Raw genomic sequence first — 23571 nt, forward strand, 5'->3', positions numbered from 1 at the left:
TGTCAGAAAATGACTTTATGCTACTTGTCTAAAATTTCACTTGTAGCAGTTGAATAAATACGTGCTCAGAGGAGACAAGCAGAGAATGCAAAAGTCACAGAAAATCCAAAGTCTGAACAAAAGCAATATTTCTAGAGGACCCCTAGCAGAAGGATACAGCATTAACATTCAATATTTGACTATGTATTTAGTATGTATGTAAAATTATTTATTTATATACTGTGCTTGCATTTGATATATAGATTATGATTTTGTAGTATGCAACTATATCCATTCAATCTGGCTGCCTTTTTATTGACCTCTAGAAAAAAATAAGGCTGGACACCAGCGCAATGCAACATGAATTTGCCAGCACATAACAGTGTATACAGTAAGTCCGTATATGTGTGTGTGTGTGTGTGTGTGTGTGTGTGTGTGTAGGAGAGCAACTGTATTTCATGTAATGTATTTATTTGTTTAGCAGGGATACTGCTCATTCATCAACAGGAAAAAGAACTGTGACTTAGCCAGAGTTCTCCTAAAAGGCTAATTTTAATCTGTTGTCCCTTGCCAAATGTTAAAAAGACAAGCTAGAATTAGAATACAATTACATATCTTAATTAACACACACCGCCTAATACAGTACACATCCACCAATAAAACAATGTCACAACACAATACAGAGTACTTAACAACAACACATACTAAAAAGTCAAGTTTTAAAATGACATACAATGAAATACAATGAAAGGGTCAATAAAGACAGACAACAGGAGGGCAGGAGAGAAATGCAAATGATATTCTAATGTTCAAAAGTTTGATGAACACTTTCAGAGTCACTGAGGTCAGACCCCATTTTTAAGCAAATGACTCATCACTGCCATGTAGGCTTTTGAACTTTTACACATGACTACAGATGACATGGTCGATTAGTTTGTGACACCCTGCAACCAACTGGTTACCCAGTGTGTCTAACAACAGCCATGTGATTTCTGCAGGACACTGAACCACTGCTCAGTCATTTAAAGTCACTCTTAATAAAACCATTAGTTATACACCAGAAACCTGAATGGAAAAGCAGCATCTCGGCTTTCTTTTCTTCAAATCGACATTTTCTACGCTGTTTCCTACTCTTTAGTCACCAACGCATCTGACGGATAACTGACGCTGTGGAATTTACCTTGAGGTGTTGCTAAAACTGTCAGTGCTTGGTTGAGGCTTAACAAAAGGGTGACATTGTCAGTAAAATGGAAGAGACGCTAGCGGAAGTGAGGGGAGGAAATAAAGGAGACAAAGAGAAGATAAATCCAAAAGGAAATATTCACCATTTGAATAAAAGTGACAGTTAAACAATTCTTGACAAATTGTTTTAAATCTATACAGAAAAGAAAAAAATAAAATATCCTGGAAGGTTTATTTATTTGTTGTTGTTTTTTTTTTTAAATAATTGAACTGTGAATGTCAGGTAACATTATTTAATGATCTAAGAACCTTTATTTGGAAGGAATAAGCATTAGAGAGGATGAAATTTTGACCAAATCTAATGCCTACAAGATTAACAATTACAAAAGTCACTTCACAGCACTCTTTACCCCATCCTCTATAGAAAAGATTGAGTTTTTGCTCATCGTCACCACTTCTTTATCGATGACTTTGTGTCCTGTGAACAATATCACTGTACTGCTCAGGCTGCAGTCCCATTGCCCCAACTGTTGTCCTCATATCCCCTCTCGCCTTGCTGTTGCATATAAATGTTAAATTGACAGGCATTTTGCCATCATTTTAAGCTGAGATTGTATTTATTACTTAATGTCATTTATAGTTGGATGGCTGGACTCCATTATTGAGTCTCAGCTTATTTCAGAGGTTTTCATCATGTGAACTGTCTCCGTAGGATTCTACCCTGCCTGTCCTCAGTAATAAGTGCAAACTTTATACAGAAGACTTTCAAATATTTGAGAATGTATTGATTAAATTGCAGAGAAAGTCGGAACCTTTATTTGAAACAGGCTTATATTACAGAGAAGTATGTACCTGTTGGCTAAGTATTCTACATTTGATCATATTTTAGAAAGATTTCTCTTTGTTTCTCATGTTTCAAAACCTACGCCATGTTTACCTGTTGCCTTGAAAATGTCAAGTTAATGTATTTTCCAAAGTAGTAGTTCCACCAGTGCAGCAACAGTCATGGTTTACTTCTTAATAAGAAGCCACAAGTCCAATGGTCTCTTCTTTGCTGTTCTTTTGATCAGTGTTAAGTGAAACCAAACTAGACACTTCTTGCATGAGTATTTCATGTTAAAAGCCCTGTAGCGGCTAAAATAGCATAATCGCTCCTTTCATTAAAGGCTTTTAAAGTGAAACAGCTGCAGGAGGTGTTTAGTTTCATTGACAGTAGTTTGACACAGGTAAAAAATATACATCAAAGTAGAAGCAATTGGAAATAATAAATGAAAACAGTACTTCAGGAAAGCAGAATGTGTTGAGTATGCTGTTGTTGTTGTACTGATGGAATTTGTGTTAATGACAAACAGTACAAGCAAGTCTAACCCTTTATTAGCCTTTATTAGCAATTAGCCGTTTTGTGTGTACCAGCCAAGACCAGGATTCTATTTAAGCACTTGAAGACTTTAGACTTTAGATTAGACTTTACAGTATTTGACGGTGCGTAGCATGCTGTGTAGTAGCTCTTTGCTTGAGATGCACCCTGCTAGTGATCATTCAACCACACTGCTTATACAACTGCAACTGTGGCCTCTGCAATAACTATGGGGCTTTTTTTTCCCTATCTTTATTCAGGAGTGTGGTCTTTCAATTTGAGAGCATGGCTTCTTGATTTTACGTTTAGATTCTGTAATTCTTTTCCTCAAACCCTGTCCTCGCACTCAAATAGCCCTTGCTTGCATGCAGATTTGCTCTGCTTTTGCTCAAACTGTGTACTTTCACTCAGATATATATTGTTGCTTGCACAGATTTCCTGCTCCAGCTTCAGGCCTTCTCCTGGCACTCAGGCTGCTTCTGTGCACTCTTGAAACATCTGCTCTCAGATTTCTGCTCTGTGCTCGGATTCTTTGCACAATAACCCTGTCACAATCCCCCAACCGGTACTATTATATGTAGCTATTATGGGAAAATGTGCAGGCATTGGTATACATATTAACTGTCCTTTTAATTATAAAGGGAAGTACATTTAATAAAGCCCTGGAGATTGGGAGTGGATGTACCCTGGTTAAAGAGTAACTGCCCGTACAGGACGCTCTAAGAAGTAAAGTGAATGCGCCCACAAGGAGGCAGGGATCATTTCATTTGTCAACACTATACCTGGTATTCTATTGGTCGGGGGATTTTGACATGGTTATTGCACAAAAAACCGAGAGCAGAGCAGAAATCTGAGAGCAGACATTTCACGAGTGCACAGAAGCAGCCTGAGTGTGAGGAGAAGGGCTGAAGCTGGAGCAGGAAATCTGTGCAAGCAACAATATATCTGAGTGCAAGCGTACAGTTTGAGCCGAAGCAGAGCAAATCTGTGTGCAAGCAGGAGCTATCTGAGTGCGAGGGCAGGGTTTGAGGGAAAGAATTACAAAATCTGAAGGTGAAAATCAATAAATCATGCTCTCAAATTGAAAGACCACGCTCTTGAATAAAGATGAGAAAAAAGCCCCATAATTAACTGGTTATGATTACGCTCGGAGCAAAGAGAGATCATAGTGCAATCTAATTCAATTGATGAGTTATCAAGCATTTCTGTGTCCTCATAAGACTTCACTCAGCTGTACTGGGGAGACTGCATCAGACTGCTGTTATGTAACCAAGTTAGCATTAAAGCTTAAGTGAGTTTGAATGTAGAGAGGCAAAGCAATTTTTTTTGTTTTGTTTTCTCCTGAGGTACAAAATGAAAAGAGCAAAATAGAAGGAGGAGAGGGAAGAGGGCATGAAGGGAGAAAGTGACAAGAGTCAAGTATAAAAATATCAGTGGGGATGACAGGTGACAAGAGACGGATAGAGGACAACAAAAGAATGGAGGAAGAGAGGAAGAGGACAGGCTGTTAAGAAGAGAGGAAAGGCAAAATTAAAGCAGGGACAGGAAGTGATAGAGAGCGAGAGGGGTTGTACAAAGGTTGGCGCTAGATTGGATCAGCCGGAGGGACAATTTGGGAAACTCTAGTGAGACATAACCTTAATCTAACCCTAACAGCACCCTCGAGAGTTCGTTCCTCCGTCTGATCCAACCTAGCACCTCGTAAAAGGTAGACCAGAGACTGACGAGGTGTATTATGATGACAGAGAGTATGTCATGGGCAGAGGAACTACACATTCTGAAACACACACACACATACTCACATGGAGGGAGACAAGGGGATGGCAGTGGAGGCTGGACGAAAGCAACTGGAAGGCAGAGAGGGAGAGAAAGAGGGAGGGGGGAGAGGGAAATAAACAGAGTAGCCATTCCTGCCAGAAGCCAGTCTGAGGCAGAGAGCGACTATTGCCTCAGATATCTCAGCTGATAGCAACAGCTTGAGGCTGTGTTTGACTCTTATGTACTTCAGTGAGATCGACTTCAGCGCTCAGGTCACTGGGAGGTTAGCTCACCGTGGGGCTGACCGGGGATTTAAGGATCTCCTGCTAGAGGTTTATAGATCAACAAAAGCTGTTAGCCACACTCAGACTGTAGCTATCTACTGTGTGAGTGACAACGGTCTGATATCATGTAAACAAGGCTGAAAGGGACACATGTACTAACCAAACTAGACTGCCGGGAGGCGGAAACAGCAAAAAAAAGAGCTGCTGGGTTTCTGCTCTGCTTCTGAAATTACTGCAAAAGGAGCAACATGCATATCTTACAGCCGTACTGCATCAACAGGTTGGTGTATTTGTGTGAATATATGTCTGTGTTGATTTGTGTATGTTGAATGTGTGCACAGATAATGTATGGAATTGAAATGTCTGTGTGTGGTAAGTGCACCTAAGAAGCGCAGGTCTGTTTCTGTTTGCATTATTGTCCTTACTGTTTTCAGACAAATTTATTAGTAGTCCACAAATTTGATTTCCAAATGATTATTACATTAAATTACTTTTATCTAATAAAATGTCTGGCATTTTCAAATAAAACAAATCATCTAGTTATGCACATGATTCTTGAAGTACTTTTCATAAACTAATTTGTTGCTATGATTCTTGTTGCTAAAATACTTAGTTGGGAAACTCTCCCAAAGTAGTACATTGTGTTCAAATTAGCATGGTACCTTATTTGTTTAGTAGGAGGACCTGAAACCTGACAGTCAGGTGATGTAAATGTGTCTTCTTTTTTGTTGTCTTTTGTCATTGTGAGGGAGATAACAGTCGCTAAAGCATGTTAATGATTCCAAAAAGTTATTAAGTTAACAACAAACCTCCTATTGAAGCACCCACCCCACCACAGCATCTTCCTGCTGATGATCTTTCAGCTGATGCCCTCAGGACGGAGCCACAGACTGGCTCCTGTGTCTGTCTTTGTAACCACAGCATTTGTTGCAATTGTAGTACAACGTGTTCCCAGGGTGGTGTATTTAAAGCCACTACCTGTCATATGTTTATGTAATTACAGCACCATTCAAAGCTTTGTAGCAGCATGCATTGCAGTCTGCCACAATGTCTTTTTTCTAATGCTACCATTTAGGGAACCAAACACTGTGGCTTTAAAGTGGCACTCATCAATGTTTTTTTTTATATTAACAACTGATCAAATAACCATGTGTGATGTGAAAGGTGCCGAGTTTGGATACAAAATACAAAAGCAAAAGTGTAAGGAAAGGATGAAACAGTATGTATATCTTCTGTAATTTAAACTTCAAACATTAGCATGTCTGGCTAACTAGCTTACTACCTGCAGTAGTAACCCTGGAAACAATAAAGTCAGCCAGAGAGACACTGTTTTCGACCAACTCGTGAAACTAATGTTAACTTAATTAGCTAATGAGCTACAGCTGATAAAAATCTGCCCATGATAGTTGATATTTCAGCTGGCAAAATCAATGGTTGCTGGCTAGAAATGAGAAGCCTGCTTTTGTATACTACTTTCTGAAATCAATGACCCAGTGTTTCAAAAATTTCTTACATTTTGAGCAGTAAATCTGCCATTGTTATCATTGTGAGCTGCATATGTGCTGTGTAAGGACCAAAAGTTAAACAGACGAAAGCAGGACGAGGTTTAGGGAACAGTTAATTACCATCCAACTCTGCAGTTCCCTTTTAGCCTTCTAGCCTCTTTTCAACTCATTGTTTTGGTTTCCAGCCATGTTTCCAGCTGTAGGGATAAAGCTTTGATAAAGTCTCTGTACACTACCTGCTCAGCTCCAAACAGCTGACAAAGTTAGCAACTAACTGGTGAACATAGTGGAGCCTATTATTTCTCTCAGGAGTTGTTGAAGACCAAAACAGAGCTACAAAGAGTGTTTGACTTACATGTGTGAGGTATATTTTAATAGTGTGACAGTATTGCTCTGTGTTTGCTAGATTGCAATTTTTTCTGTTAACAACTTCACTATTCAGTCTTTTCAGCTTGTTCTGCTGCCCCCAAGTGGCCAAAAATGAATTAATGCAGCTTTAAGTTGCACAGAACATTTTCACTTGCTGTTTTATTTCGATGTTTGCTTTTTATCACTGCAGATTGCAGTATTAGAGTATTCATGACTAATATTACAATAACTAATAGTACTCACTGTATGTCTGCTTTGCTTTGAAATAAATTATTTTTAATTTGCATAAATGGACTCTAGACTTTGTGAACATAATTTTTAGCTGCCCTCCACATCCTATAAAGTTGAGGCATTCCCTCATAATGTGGAAACATACGGTGGACATAAATCTGTCAACACCGACACATTTTTATTTTCATTTTTAATTGATGCAGAAATGTTCGTGTTGGTTTTTCTGTTCTTTTGCTCACCTCACAGTTATCAGCGGCCACAGTAGACGGTTTCCCACTGTGGTGCTGCCTGAACATGTGCGCAGCAATAAAATTAATAAGTTTGCTGAACCGTGAAGTGCAGCAAGAACTGAGAAAGAGACGTCACAGGATTTTTTTTTCTTTCTTTCTTTCTTTCTTTTTTTTTAGCTGGAAGAGAAGAGTGGTTTTGACAGCTAGAGAGAGGGAGGGAGGGAGGAGAATGGTGGTACTGGTGTTACCTAATACTGCTGATAGAAGTTTAGGGTGGAGAGGAGAGGAGAGAGATAGGGTGGAGGAGAGGGTGAAAAGCACAAATGACTGGGAGGAAAGAAGGAAAGTTGAGGGAGCCGGCAGAAAGAAATGTGCAGTAGCCAAATTGGGAGGGGCAGAGAGCAAGAGAGAGAGAGAGAGAGATTTTGTGGAGGAGAGAGGGAAAATGGGAATGGGAGGGGTGTGGAGCAAACAGCCAGACATTGGGATAGACAGAAAAAAGAGAGGGAGAGAGGACAGTAATCCAAATCTGCTGCCAGGAGCAGATGCAGACTCGATCCTGTGAGAGTGAGAAAAGAGGAAGGATTGAGAATTACAGAAAAAAGATAGGATGTGGGGAAGAGATGAGTAAAGGAATTATCTATATCCTGCAGTGTGTGTGTGTGTGTGTGTGTGTGTGTGTGTGTAGTCTACATATGTGTTTGTCCATGCATGTGAAGCATTGGTGGTATGATTTGTTCAGTTTCTGAGTGATCCAAATATACACTGAAAGTACTAGGTGTGCAAGGCTTTAAATTACATATGTGTGTGGGTACATACACACACACATATATATATATATATATATATATGTATATATATATATGTGTATGTATATATATATATGTATGTATGTAATTAGATATGTGATTGAAAGTTTTTTTTAAAAAGTAGCATTTGGTGGTAGAGAAAATGAGATCATATGGGTGTAGAAAATTGAAAGAGACTCTTGGTTAAGCTGTTTAGAGGCGACTTATCTTCACTCAAGCAAACTTAAAGGCACGTACATGCTACCAGCAAGTCCACAAGCAATCTGACAAAAGCCCATTCCTTTTCGTTCTTTAGAGGATATTTTCACTTGTTTGTTAATGTGGAAAGTTTATCTGCAGTTTATCTGAACTGTGGACCGAGACTGTCTTTAAGCGGGCAGTCACATACTAGCCATCTAAAGTTCCAACACTATCAGCATCAAAAGAGAACTGTTGGCCACCGGACAGACACGTGTCACATCAGTTGCACAGTTGGAAAAACTTAAGAGTGAGCTAAAAGCTTCACCAGTCAGCTTCTTTATATAAAGAATAGTTGAAGTGTAACGTGAGACGTTTCTCTCCTAGTGACGAATCCACCGGCAGTTATCACCAGACTCTGCAGCTTTACACAGCTCAATTTAGCACTTTAGTGTCTTTTAGCTCATTGTTTTGGTTCTCAGGCCACAAATTTTGCTCTCTTTGATCTTGTTTCTAGCAGCTGCGGGCAGCTGTTTTCAGCAAAAAAGCTTTGTGAAACCCACTGTGTGCTGCCTTCCAAGCACCAGACTGACAGTTAGGAACTAGCTGGTGAAACAGTGGGCAGCTAAAGGAGTCAGTGGACACAAAACAGATGTACTCATCAGCTGATCAGAAACATGACTCCAAGTAATTTGCTAACACACCATAACAACTTTATAAGATGATTATATGTCAGTACTGTGTTTACAGCTTGTTCTGCTGCTGCAGCATTGAGTTTAAGTGGGTTGCTTAGTTATTGTGATGTCTGATGATGAGTACTGAAATGATCGATTAATCAAGAGTCGATCGGCAGAATATCAATCAGTAACAGTTTTGACTATTAATTGATCACTTAAGTCATTTTCCATGCAAAAATCAACAATGAAAATAATTGGTGCAGCACTGGTAATGATTAATATTGTGTTGTTGGTGGCTTTAACTTTTTTCCTTCTTCCACAAAGTTTCTCATGTCATAAAAACTAGAGGCAGTAGTGAAATGTATATGTTTGAAAGCTGAGGAATTATTGATTAGCTATCATTTAAGTTATTAATTAAGCAAAAGCGAATAAAAAATTGCTGTTTCCAGCTTCTCAAATGTGAGGATTTGATACCCTTTTCTGTTTTACATCACTGTAACTTGATCTTTGGGTTTTGCACTGATGGTCAGATAAACAAGAATTTTGGCTCTGAGAACTTATAAATGTATTTGTTTACATTTTGTACATTATACAGTTAATCAAGTAATCAACAAATAGATGGATCATGAAAATGTTTCATTTCTGCAAATAAATAGTGTTTTTATCTTTTTCACATTGTAACATTGTCCTCTCCCTTTCTTCCTCTCTCATTCCCCCTCATCCTCTCCCTCTTGTCTCCTCGCAGGTGGCCAGATGTGCCGAAGAGGAAGAGGAAGAACAGCCAATGTTCGATGAAGAGTATGTCTGGTAAGTATTTATATTTATCCACCTTCACTTCTCTGTGTTTTTGTCGCTGCCAAAACACCAAGTGAACACAGTTTGAAACAGGTTACTTTTAAGATGCTCAGTCTTTTGATGTTGCTGGAGGATTTGGCCAGTGTTCAGTGTAGCCCCTCACTTTGTAGCTGGCTCGCCTGGGCTTTGAATGGTGTCCTAAGTGTCATTACTATGATAATCTCTTCCTCAACATTTTATATTTTCCTTCAGAGGCTTTGTCGGACATAAATTAGCTCACCTAGGTGACCAAAGCCTGAGTTTATGAGGTCTGAGTACAGCGGTAGACCGGACTCTAAAGGAACAGAACTGAGATACAGAACCACCAAAGTCAAAATGATTGACAGTTTCAAACTTCATTTAGGACCAGTTTTTACTAATCATACATGATTAATAAATTGATTCGATAAATAAATTTCAAATCAAATTATGTGACTTCTAGATGATGTGTTTTCAGGCCTGTTTCACTCCTGTTTACTGATGCAAACTCATCCTCATCAGCATCAGAATACATAAATACTAAATTGTTTTTTAATGTTTGTCTCGTATTAGAAGCCCTGCCAATCATTTGAAAGTTATAGCAGGTTCCAATCCTTTGTTTTAAAGTTTGGTGACAGGGCAGTCACTTTATAATTGGGGCCTTTAAAAGATAAATGAATCGTGTCTAACAGTGTTTTCTCTAGTGATGTACTGAATTCACTTCTCATTTGGCTCGGCTTTGTAATCTTCATTTAAATTTGACATAAAGCCGGTGTGATTCACTTCAACATGCGGCCCTGTTTCATTTGTTTTTGTCACATCTTGAAGCCAAATGTGGGCAGTATGAAGCGTTTTGTGAAAATCCAAACAGCATACGATGAAGCATTACGCATCAGGTCAGAAACATACATCGTACCAGGAGGCTGTAGCTTGATTTGGCAAAAATAAACTAACTAACAGGGTTACTCATACAGACATTATTTCTTTTAGTAATGAAGTCATGCGGTAATATCACGTGTTTGTCCTCTTTTTGAAAACAGAGTCTGGATTTCTCAAAGTTTAGAGAATTATACTGAAGAAAGTTCTAAAGGACTGACTTAGGAGTAAAACATCTCTGTTATATAAGTGAAGACAAGGACATATTTATGAAAAAACACACTCCTGCCTCCAGCGAAGTGTAAAAGAAGAGCAACTCTGAAGTGATCACACGATGAATCACATGCCTGCTTGGAGCAGAACCAGACACAAGAATTTATCCTACATCTGCCCCATTGTTTATTCTTTGGGGGCAAAAATCTCAGTTGTGTTGTTCCACATATTTTTTTTATTTTTTATCTTGAATACCTTCAGTTGAAATTTACACAAAAAATGAACAAGTAGTATCCAACCATTTAAACAAGGGTCAAATTATGAGAAATTGGCACTGGAACATGTCACTGTTTTAAATGTAGGAGCTTAAATATAGGAGGAGGATGATATAGGAGCATTTTAAGTCAAACGAAAACTTTAAAAATAGTTTTCATTCTAAAGTCTAGGAGTAAGGAGTAAAAGTGAACTTCTATATGTTATACTTTTCACTTAAATCCCAAAATTCACTTTTGGCAATTTAATATCTTAAAAGGAAAAAAAACTGTGTGAGTGTTCTGGCGAGTAACCACAAACCAAGCTGCCTCCATTTGTTCTGAGAGACAGCGTGCCATGACGGCAGACAGTAGCAAATGGTTTCACATGTCTGGCTCAGGATCAAATTTTTCTGTGGCGTCAGTAGTACGATAAGATGTAAAATCCACTCAATAAATACTCTCCTGGAGTGCTTTAGGGCTCCTGCTTTCCAGACGCCTCTAACTGTGAGCGAGAGGTTGGCTCATATGTGTGACAAGCCGTGTGTGTGTGTGTGTATAGGTGATGGTGGGGGAGCTTAAGAAGTGTACAAATGCAGGTCTGTGTTCTTCAAGAACTTTAAGGTGGGCAGCCTAGTGGAGGCGAAAGCCCTATCTGAGCATTCAGATGACTGTCAGTCCTTGTGCAACAACATGACAGCTTAGAGGTTAGAGATCTAAAGAAATTATGACTTCATTCATATTGAGTGTGAGATAAATAATCAAGAGGCTGAGAGAAACATTTCACCAGAGAAATCATGAAAGTAAATGAAAGAAGAAGTCAAGATGAAAAGCATACTTCATGAATTCTGGGAATGTGACAGTAAACCTCATAAGCTGGCATGATATCAGGTCCGTGTGTGCAGAAAAGACTGCCAGTCTTATATGTTCCATCCTGTTTCACAGTCTCTTGGGGCCCCTATGCACAGGAGCTTCATTGAGGCCCCTGTGATAACACTGAGCCCCCCCTCCTCCCTCTCCTCCTCCACTCCTCCTTCCTCTCATCCTCTCCTCACGTCCTCATCACCACCACTCTCCGGCCCCCACTTATCTCAACCCTCCGTCATCCATCAAAATCTCCCCCATACCTCATCATCCTCACCGTCTGCCCGTCCTCCCTCGCTCACACTTGTTGTTTACCCTTCTCTCATTCCATCCTGTCTTCCTCTTCAACCTCCTCCTCCTCTCCTATAGCTCTTAGCGTCTCTGTTCCAGGGTATATCCCCAGCTACCTGGAGAAGGATGAGCCGTGCGTGGTGTGCGGGGATAAGGCGACTGGCTACCACTACCGCTGCATCACCTGCGAGGGTTGCAAGGTACAGTCAACATCTCCCACTTACTAAAATCTTCCACACAGGAGGGCAGAGGAGATGAGAGATGAATTAACTTGCTCAACTCCTGCCCAGAACAGAGATGGTCCAATCATTGCTTAATCCAATCATAGGTGTGGCGGAACTGTCCAAAATGTGTATTTCTTTGGATGTTTCTGCATCTTCAAGAGAGATACTGCATGTATAAAGAGTTTGGATGGTGGTTTCTTTATTTTTTTTTGTCTGTCCAAAATCAAAAACAAAAGAGCAAAAGTGTAAAGAATGGGTTAAACATTATGTTTGTCTGCTTTAGCTGCAAAAGTTAGCATGCCCAGCTTTATTTGCATTTCATACTGCATTATTTTTGAGGTTACAAGTTACATTTTTAAAACAGTTCACGACTAACACATTCACTGTGTAGTATCACTATTTGGCAGCCCCAGATGCTATGATATCAGAGTTCAAGCTAATGTTAGAGGCTCTGTTCTTGATTGAATTTAGGGAAGTTTACACATCCCCAGCAAAACTTGTCAGCCCAGATAGTGTTACGTTCACCAAACACAGCGGTTAGTCCTCTATCCTGAAAAGCCTTTTCTCTTTTAATGTTAAAAGTGAAACATACTGTTTCACAAATACGAACAATAAAGCAGAAATCTAATCTTGCTGTTAGAAGTATGTAAGCTAAGCAGCTCAACAGGTCAGAATGGGTCATGTTTCCTTGTCATGCTTTTAATCTGAACTCTACACTGCAATGAGGTTGCTGACTTTTTGGCTGGGACATGCATAGCTTTAGCTTTTGGCACAATATTATCTATGTAGCTAAGTGCATATTTAAGACCCTTTTTGCAGGGTTTTAAAACCTGAGGTTTGAAACATTAGAAAGTCAGCTGTTCAACCAACTCATGAAGCCAATGCTAGCTTAATTAGCTAGTTAGCTACAGCTGATTAAATCTGCCAGTGACTAGACATGGGAGGTTGCTTGCGTCTATCTCAGTCTGAAATCGAGAAGCCACTTTTTCAAAAATTACTGTGAACTTTGAACGGTGATAAAGATCAGAAAAGACTGAGCTTCTGACTGAAGAGCTGGATGGATGTGAGCTGGAGCAGGTTCTGAATGCACAGAACTGGACCTGGAGCTGGATCTGTGGTGTCTGACTTTAGGTGGAGGTACACAGTACAGTACTGAAATAAATGATAGCAGATAGCAGCCCAAAAGGGAACCATATTAAGTGTGACAGCAGCATGAAGATTGGTTAAAAGAGTCAGTGACTGAATCAGACTGGAAAGCCCACAGTCATCTGACTGAAGTGGTGGTAAAAAATAATAAATCAGAGAGAGCGAGGATATAAAGCCTGAACTTTTGCTAAGCTTCATGCATTGTTGTAGCTAACTTAATTTTCCTGATCGAATTAACCAATTAAAGGCTTCTACAACAGCCTTTTGTATTCACTTGAATGGAATTTGTTGATCTGCAATGATCAACCTCTACTTAATCAGGAATTCCCACTAAATGCCACAGTCAAGTTTGTTAGGGGTACAAACATTAAAGGTGTGTAGGTAGTCTGTCAACATTCAAATCAAATTGTCTGTATCACTTAAATCTCCTCAAATATCAGCCAGCTTTTACCCCTTCAGTTCATTTGTCTCAGGACAAGTCCATTTAATACAGTTTGGTCAATTTTGGCCAATTAAGTGACCTTTTTGGCAAAAAGAAAATGCTCCTCTCAGAATTGATCCAGTGTTCACCATATGACAAAAGAAGCACTTCACCTTTTCTCATACTTCCAATTATTGGCTTGTGACATTTTAAATTACTTTGATGAAGAAGATGGAGAAATAAAAAAAAGCTAACTGACTAAAGCTTATACTTTATGTAAGAGGGTAATGGGAGTTCTGCTGTAGGTGTTGATTTATATTTATATGTTGATAGCACCACAGAAACACCATATAGGTGTATCGTGCATGATCGGACCATACTGTGAAATAATTATATTTGAATCAGTAGTTGTGTTGTCTTCCATTTACTTTGTGATAAAATGACTGTGGGAGGGTCTGCCTTCTTTCTTTACTGAATATGGGACTAAAGTTTGTAGTGAAAATGACTTTAAGATGTGTGTTTCTGAAAAGAAGGTAACTGAGAGGCAAATTCACAAAGATTTTATTGCAGCTGCTAACTGCTATCTGCCCCTTCTCAAGTTCTGACTCACAAATGATATTGTGCTAATCATTTTACAGCACAAATAAGCCCATAAAGTTTTAAACTTGAGAGCAATTCTCCCTTGTTTTGCATCTGATTATTCGTGTGGCAAAGTATAAATGTTGCCTTTGTGCCAATAACACAGGACAATGGCAGAGAGAAAGAGAAAAATGAAGTATTCAGACCAACAAGGTGCTTACTAGAAGAGCTGTTAAATTCACACCATTACTGCTGTTAAGCTGTTTGTGTGTGCTTATTCTTCCCTGTCTGGGATTGATTTCCCAACAGCTATTTTTCACGCTGTTCAGTAGCCGTTCAGATGTCAGATGAGTGTCGGAAAGTTCAGTGTTATGGATTATCCTTCTCAACAGATTTCAAGTCTCCGAAAATGTATTTTACTGACATTCTTTATTGAACTGAAGCCAACAGCTGCCTGGAAGTTGGAAAAAAAACATGTTCGTCAAAAAATAAATGGTGTGCATTGGACAATTGTAAATTGTGATGCAAAGTACATGTTATATATAGGTTGAAAAAATGTTGCTAAGTCTTAAAAACTAGAATATAATATATAGAATACAGAATTCATGTTTGATACTCAGCTTTCAATGCAAAATGGAAGTGGATTATTTTTCAAATGAACTGTAGAGTAATGACTAAGCAGAAGGCTTCTTGATGGCAGGTGTGGGTGTTGATATCCAGTGATTGGCGTCCTGTAGAGCAGCCTGTCCACGGCATTTAACAATGGCTTCAGCTATTCCTTTATGATCCTGCTCTACTCACAAGGGAAATGAGACAAACTGAAATCCTGCAGTGGTGCTGAAAAGCAGAAATTAATTTTGTTTTTTTTTTCCCTTCAGGGATACACAAACCTACAAAAGTCCCATATTGTATTGATGGTATTATTGTGAAGCTGCTTTGTAGGTTTCACGGTTCTACCTTTGAGCTATGATGGATTGGGGAGTGACCATGTTTTTTTGCTTGCTATGCACTTTATTTTAATATGTATTCAGAAAGATTTTACAGAATAGCACAGCATTTCATTTCATAGCACAGCTTCTTACCTTCCTTCTCGATTATTCTCTGCTTAAAATCATCTTTGTAAAGCACCTCCGCAGTGGGACTCTAGTCTAACTGCTCCCCAACTGTCTTGTACAAAAGCGAGAGACGTTCAGTCATGCCATTATTTCATTAGTGAACCATTCTTGGCAGGATCCCGCCACACAATCACCAGCCTGCCATGTGATGTGACCCATTTAATACACTTGTTTGATGCCAATCAAAATACAAGGACATTTAATTGGTGGATTTAATTTTGAGGTTATGGAGTTGCATATTTCCCTCAATCACTGAATGCTCTTTCTGTCTCTGTGCACTTTTGCTCATTTCTCTCTTTTTCCCTCTCTCCTTTCTCTGTCTTTCTTTCCTCACTCCCTTTCCTTTCCTCTCCTCAGGGTTTCTTCCGTAGGACCATCCAGAAGAACCTCCACCCGGCTTACTCCTGTAAATATGAAGGCTGCTGCATCATTGACAAAATCACCCGCAACCAGTGCCAGCTGTGCCGCTTTAAAAAGTGCATCGCTGTGGGGATGGCCATGGACTGTGAGTTATTATAAGCTCATGTATTCTTATCATTCACTACTGGTATTTACAAAGAGATTCACGTGGTTATGGCTGCTACTGTCACTATGCAACCGTTGAAAACACATTTGAATCACAGAGCAGAAATATTTTTAACTTCTAGTGCTCTTCAAAAGCTCTATGACTAATTTTAGATGAAAAATAAATCAACAACATAATCTCATTATGTAATGGGATGATATTAATTTATAGTAATTTAATAGTATTCTGAGGATAAAGGAAATGGTTTCCTTTCCTCTGGATATTTGATGAAAACACAAATTCAGAACATCTGGACCTCACTTCCACCACGCTGCACTTAAATTATGTCACTTGAGTGTTATTTACTGTAACAGCAGTGTTCTTTTATATCTCTGTGCTGTAATTTGTTACAGTGGAAGCCTGGCTAATGAATAAAAACAACTTTAGATATATCTAAAGAACATGACATGTACACACACATACTTATGCAAACTGGCCACCCTGAAAAAAACCTTTTTAGCAACATCACAGATCTCCTTGCAACCACAACTGTAGTCATCCTGGAAGGACAGTGAAGAATACACTGTTCACAAATAATAACAAAATATATAATACAACAAAAAATGTTTTTTATAAGATTTTTGAGGTGTGGGTGTAGATCTATTCAGTACTGTTGCTGAGTATCATAAACACAATCTTGTGTTCAGTATTTTACAACATTTAGCATTAAGCAACACAAAGCAAAAAGCCTTGGGTTTGTTAAATTGATCTTGTTCCTCCGCCCACATGAATAAGAGCTCCAAATGTCGAATAAAAAGTCCTTCTCCATCCTTCTGTTACATCTGACAGTTGATTTGGACTTCCTGTCAATATTTCACAGAATGTTTTGAAGGTCATCCTGCTTCAATTCTGAGAATGTTGAATATCTAGTAAATGTTCTCTTAGATAAGGCTCCTCTTTTATTGTCACATTAGGAGTTCACATGTGTAGTCCATGTTCCTGCAAGAAATGTGACGCAAATGCAGGTGATTCATTTTTGTTCATGTTAAATGTGTGCAAAGCAAGTAGCAATCAAGTACTCAAATAGCAGAGCTCTGTGATTGTAAAGCTAGGTTTACGGCTGCACAAGTGATCTCACCAATTCTGGTGGAGCTGGGATGGCTGTCCCAGTTCATCAAGCAAAGAGAGATGGACAAGCCACAGTAAATACATTACACAAATGCAATGTTTGGCGGCATGTTGGTGTTTACTACTGTTGCCAGGCAACCTACTTTTCTTTACTTCCACTCTCTCTATTGTACTTTATTTTGTGTCTTTATAGCACTTGTGTTCTCATTTACTTATTCTCAGAAAGTGACCACGCAACAAAACTAAAATAACTTTGTAATAACTATGGCGTATCATAACCATGTCATGATACGCAGAACAAAGTCCAGAAATGGTAACAAAGAACACTTATTCACAGAATATTACACCCTGGCGGTTCAGAGAATACTGCAAGGACCAACGTGTTGAGCATAAACGCCTCTGTGCATTCTCATAGCTTGCACACCATCTGTGCAGGCCCGCGCCACAGAGTCCCCCGCCAGTATACACAAAGCTTTGCATTCACTGAATGAGCCATCCAGTCACAGTGCATACATGACTATTAGCCATGTCATATAACATTTGTTACAGTGGACAAAATGTATGTTTAGAAAAAAAACCCCTGCTGTTCACAGTTGAAAAGCTGACAACCTCCACTGTGGCCAACAGGATCCTTTATGTCAGAGCTCTCCGACAAATAACATCCACTCACAGTCCCCCGTCACAGATGTTTTTTCCGAGTTTTACAGATTAACTTATTCTTTATCAGCCACATTAGCTGTGTGGCTCAAAGGATGACAATGTCTGATAGTTGGTTGGTCAGTCCACCACTTTGGTCCAGACTGAAACATCTCAGCAAATATTGTATGGATTGACATGAAATTTGGTACAGTCATTCATGGTCCCCAGATGATGAACCCTAATTACTGGTAACATGGTTAACCTCTGACTTTCCCTCTACAACCTTCATGAGGTTGGCATATCTGGTTTTTAGTTAAATATCTAAACAACTATTGAATGGATTACCATGAAATGTGGTGCTGACATTCACATTCACCCCTCAGAGTGAATTATAATAACTTTGGTTCTCTTGACTCGACACAAAACTAATGATATCCCCATCTGCCTCAGCTGCATTTTGTTTTTAGTGCTAATTACCAAGTGTTGGCATGCTAATACGCTAAATTAATATAGTGACTATGGTAACATTATACCTGCTAAACATCAACATGTTAGCATTGTCAGTATGAGCATTTAGCACAAAGCACCTCTGTACGGCTCACAGAGCAGCTAGCAAGGCTGTAGACTCTTAGAACATGGTCATGATAGAACATAACTAGAATACATCCAAAGGCAAAAGTATTTGTAATTGTTCCGAACAGCCATAATATATAATAGTATTGAGCAAATATTAAGCACCAAAAAAGGCAACAATTCAATCTTGAGAACTTCATGAACCCAAGCATTTAATCTCCCTCCAGCACAACCAAAACAAAAATAACCATGCAACAAAACACACAAAAAGTACCATTAAGATCAGCACAAATACAGACAGATAAACAGATAAACCACTTAAAAAGCAAATAGATAACCCTTCTGTATGAACTCACCTGAACGCTCTCTTGTATGTAATCCCCACCCTAACCCTCTCACCCATCAGTGGTGTTGGACGAGTCGAAGCGCGTGGCCAAGCGCCGTCTCATCGAGGAGAATCGAGAAAAAAGGAAGAGGGAAGAGATGGTGCGGACGCTGCAGGTGAGGCCGGAGCCGGACACTGCAGAGTGGGAGCTGATCAGGATGGTAACCGACGCTCACCGAAACACCAATGCACAAGGCTCCAGCTGGAAACAGAAGCGCAAGTTTTTGGTAAGCTTTTAGTTTTGAACAGGCAGAGTGTTGTAGCTTCATAATGACCACAATGTATTTTCATTCTTTGACATGTTCACCTCAGTTGTGGCTACTTTGTATTATTTGCATAAAAGATTTCCATCATGCTGGCTTGTAACCTCTTTGTTTTTAAACCAAAAATATCTTCTTTAAAATATCACTTTCCATTATTAAATAATCTTTGAAAGCATCATTTATAGTAGTTTTTTTTAAGTTTGGTAAAAGGACTGTAGTTTAAACTATTAAAGTATATAAAGTATTTTCATGTTATCAATCATTTTGTCCCTTTCTTTTAATAGCAATGAATATTAGTACACATACATACTGGAAACTAAAGCATTAAGAAGGAAAAATGTACTGCACGTTCACCTCTTCACTAGCAAAAAGTATGGCCTCTAATTCATGAAAGCAAAACAAGAAACTAAAAAGAAGTTATTAATATTGATTGATGGGGATCTGAATCAGGCTACTCTCTGGGATTTCAGCATGTAAGCCTTCATCATTCATTCGTCATTTTGATTTTCACTAATTACTTGTAGTATTCACACAGCACTTCACTCCATCTTTCATGTAGCTCATTATTCAAAAATGTTCCGCCCACAGTATGTTGAAAGTTGTTTCCACTTCAAAAATCAAGCTGACACATGAAAGAAAGCCACTTCTTTTCATTTTCAAGATAACCCGGTTCAACAGCACTCTTTTTCATCAGCAACTTCCTCTGTGCTGTCCCGTGCGACCGGTGCTATGTGCAAAGCGCACGTGTCAACACCGCCAATGGTTACCTTGAAACAAAGGTCAGATTACAGTCAGTTACCAGGCAACCATTCCATGAAGGTAAAGACAGGTTTACAATCAAATACCGTTTTTGAAGGTCTGCTGAAAAATTGCTTGGGTTGCATGACCAGTCGAAGGCAAACAAGAGAGTGAAGGACGCCCAACAGAAAAGAGCAGATAGGTATTTTCTATTGTTACAGTAACTTCATTACATTACACTTGTACTTGGCACACTGAAAAGGTGTTCAGATTTACAAAAAATAAATTACTAAGATTATATACATTCAATAAAAATCACAATGACAGAATAGTTTTGCCCCAACTGTAAATTGCTGTCCATAATCTTGTAAATACTGTATCACTGTTAAACATCAATACATGATTTTGTAGATTTTAGAGTTGTTTCCTCATTCGATAATTTCAAAAATGTCCCTGGAGTGATTAACAAAGTCTCTCTATCAATGAGTTTCCTGACTGCTTTGCCTCAAGCTATCTGTAACAGCTCTCACTCAAGTTCCCATTTGTTCACAACAGGATAGGCATCAGCTGTGTAGCTATGAATGGAAACACGCACTGTTGGCCACATTCTCCCAGTTAATTAGATAACTTCTTACCTCAGTTCTCCCTGGTGCTAAATCAGGTGTAGCACATAGAAGTTGCTCTGATTGGATGAGGTTGCTAAAGGCCTTTAAATTAATTATGCTCTGTGTGTTTGGCACTGATGCACTCTGACCTGGTAGGACTTCTCTTGTATTCAGGTCTTTTTGGCTAAGTAGATTAGGCTGTTACGTACAGTGCTACACATGCGTCGCAAAATGTCAAGATAGATCAGCATAAATGTTATATACCTGCATTGTAGAAAGCCAAAGTCATGACATCACATGCAGGATAGCCTCTGTTTCACCAGCTTCTGTAACTCAGTGCAATCTCTCAGTCAGCATTTTTTTCATCTGTCTCTTTGAAAAAATGAAGCATGTTCCTGGCGTTTATGTTCCCTATTCTAAGATGAATTGGCTCCATTGCAGCACTTGCTATAAGAAGTTGAAACCTAATTTTAACAAAGTTAAACAACAATTACTTCATGAGCATACAAAAAACTACAGCTCCTATGTAAATTTACTGGCGTAGCATTGCAGGTACTCACGTCATTGTAACTTTGTTAAGTCCATACCCATTACATTCATCAATACTCCCTTCTGAAGTAATTTTTCCAACTTTTTAGCTGTAATCTCTGCTGTCTAAAACATCCACAGTGTTCAGTCCTCTCTATCCTGCTGGTATAACAAAATGTAAAATACCCGCAGCCCCTTGACTCGTCAATGGACTCCCCTCTCGTTGGTCTGTGATGTTTAACCTGTGGTGGTCTAGGGCTTATAGGGAATGGTGTTTGTTAAAGGCAGCTAAAAAAACATAAATAGTGAATAAACAATGATATTAGACCTTTTTTTAATTACCATCCTTATCTAAGCATATGGAGTGAACCAAGTTTTTAGTTTGACTTTTTTGCACTATTACAAAAGTCAATAGGATTTGGAATGAGGGTTTCTTTGGGTACCCCTGGAACCTTGGTTTCACTGCGACTGTCTATGATATCATATGTCATATGCTACCATGTCTACAACCTTCTACACTGTCTACATGTGTCTACATTTTCCTGCACATGGCTCATCTATCTATCTTTGTGTTACCCTTTTAAAGTCATATGATGTCTCAAATACAGACAAGAATTTCAACCCCTAATTTACTCTGCTCCCCTGTCTACTGTCTGTACTGTCTTTTATAGACCAGTGGGGTTCAATTTACCTACAGACTCATGCCATGTGAGTCTCCTCATGGTCATAGTCTATACTCTGTGCTATTTATAAGTTTATAAACCATGTAAGGACCATAGTATTTCAATTTTAGATATTATTTTTGGCAACTTTCTTTAACAAAATTGAGTCCACGCTCATTGGAAAAACAGTAAAATGTAAAGAATGTAATGTAGTAAAAACATCAAGGAGAATCTAAGCTCAAAGGTCAACTTACTAGCTACTGGAGCATTCAGTCACAGCTTCTTTATTCCACAAACTTCTTCAAATAAAGTGTTTCCTTGTTACATTTAACCAATGGATGATAACGTTACCCGTGTGGTGTCTGGTTTCTAGTCAGATGACATTGGGCAGGGTCCAATGATGCCTACTTCAGACAGAGACAAGGTGGACCTGGAAGCCTTCAGCGAATTCACCAAGATCATGACCCCCGCCATCACACGCGTTGTTGACTTTGCCAAGAAATTGCCCATGTTCTCTGAGGTAGGTTGAGTGGTGTGTGTATGAGTGTGTGCTTATCTAGACAGGTCTCTTGCTTTTGTGTTTCCCATACTATGTTTAGTCCGGATAATGAGTGAAAGAGCATGTGTATATGTGCTTGAATTTCCATATGGCACGTACCAGCTGCTTTTACTAAAAATTTTTACACTTAACTTTAAATCTGTTTTAACTCACAAACTTATTTGTGGGTTCCATGCAGTCTATCATCAACCTCGGTACATGGTAGTTTGAAAAAACATATGGATGCTTTCACACAGAGTGCCTCACAGTATCATTAGTGCATACATTTTTGGCATGGGTGGTGTCTGTGGGCACTCAATCCTAAAGCTGGCACTGCTATGTCTGACATGTTAAACACATAACTTCCCCTGCAACATAGCATGTTATTCAGAAAAGACACTCTAAATATCAAAAGTTTATCAGTTGACTATTCTCTTAACCCCTGCAATCATAGCTTAGCATTCAAACTAGTGGAGCTTTGGATTTCTCCACATACTGGAGCAGTGTGCAGGGGGCTGTAGCAATTCTTGGTATTTAAAGAGTTTGGGGGGTAGTGTCTTTTATTATTTTTAGTCTTTCCAAAACCAGAAACACAAGATCAAAAGTGTAAGGAATGAATTAAACAGTATTGTTCTCTGCTCTAACGTAAACTGCAAACATTGCATGTCCAGCTAACTAGCTTACCCAGCATTACTTCATCTAGGGTAATGTTAGCGGCTCTGTCCTGCTCATTGCTTATTGGATTTGGAAGATTTTAAACTTTAAAAGAGAAGCATACAGTTTGAAAATACGAGCAATAAAGCATAAATCTAACCACTGTCTTGCTTGTCCAAGTATGTAAGCTAAGCAGCTAAACAGTGTGATGTTAGACTGAAATAAGAGTCTAATCTTAGGGTTTTACTTATCATACTTTGTACTACATCATTAAACGAGGACTAACTAGCTCTACACTGCAATACAAGAACAACGCTGTTTCTTTTTTGTTCTCTACATGGATCATCAGCTGGTGAGGATGCTGACTTTTTGCCTGGGACAGTTTTAATTTTAGCCTCAGTCTTTTAGCACGATTTCATGAAGTTATCAAGTGCATATTTCAGACCCATAAAACAGCTGGAGATACTGTTTTTGACCATACTAATGTTAACGTTAGCTTAATCAGCTAGCTAGTCAGAGCTGATCAAATCTGCTAATGACAGTTATCATTTCAGCCGGCAAAATCGACGGTTTCCAGTTACTAATGAGAAGCCTGCATTTGTCTCTCTGCCTGAAATCACAGACCTGTTGTTTCAGAAATGACTGAGACATCAGCCCTTTAAGTTGATTTTATATTCAACTTTTATAGTGAGCAATAAGATTGAGACACTTAACCATTAGTGTCTCATATCTGTAATCTGCATATTCTATCAAAACAGTCAATACTGTACATTCTACAGACATTCAGTCCACTGTGTTAAAATTTGAAGGAACTTTATTGTAAAACTAAAAGCAGAAAGTAAATATAATGCACTTGCTAGGAAAAACAGTGAATTTGGACACAGTGTCTGACTTCTTACTGCTGTGTGATTGCTTGTTCTCATTAATGCCAGACTTGTCTCATGAACTCTGTTAACCGACTAACAAGCTTGTTAACCTAAGCGAGATCAGTTGATTGGCTAC

The 23571-nt window shown here is 38.9% G+C and overlaps 1 protein-coding gene across 2 annotated transcripts in view; it reads left to right on the top strand.

The window, feature by feature from the left end:
* Nucleotides 1-23571, top strand: part of LOC121884003 (thyroid hormone receptor alpha) — a 130268-nt gene that overhangs the window by 102214 nt on the left and 4483 nt on the right. The window contains exons 1-6 of one of the 2 annotated variants that reach the window (XM_042392488.1): nucleotides 3629-4840; nucleotides 9304-9365; nucleotides 11945-12066; nucleotides 15709-15856; nucleotides 18603-18808; nucleotides 21751-21897. In XM_042392488.1, the coding sequence (XP_042248422.1) occupies nucleotides 4809-4840; nucleotides 9304-9365; nucleotides 11945-12066; nucleotides 15709-15856; nucleotides 18603-18808; nucleotides 21751-21897 (717 nt within the window). In that variant the 5' untranslated portion in view covers nucleotides 3629-4808. Of the gene's footprint in view, nucleotides 1-3628; nucleotides 4841-9303; nucleotides 9366-11944; nucleotides 12067-15708; nucleotides 15857-18602; nucleotides 18809-21750; nucleotides 21898-23571 lie in introns of those variants that run through there. The other variant, XM_042392487.1, reaches the window with a different exon arrangement.

The sequence above is a fragment of the Thunnus maccoyii genome, chromosome 18 (genome assembly GCF_910596095.1).
Source record: "Thunnus maccoyii chromosome 18, fThuMac1.1, whole genome shotgun sequence".
NCBI classification, from domain to species: Eukaryota; Metazoa; Chordata; class Actinopteri; order Scombriformes; family Scombridae; genus Thunnus; species Thunnus maccoyii.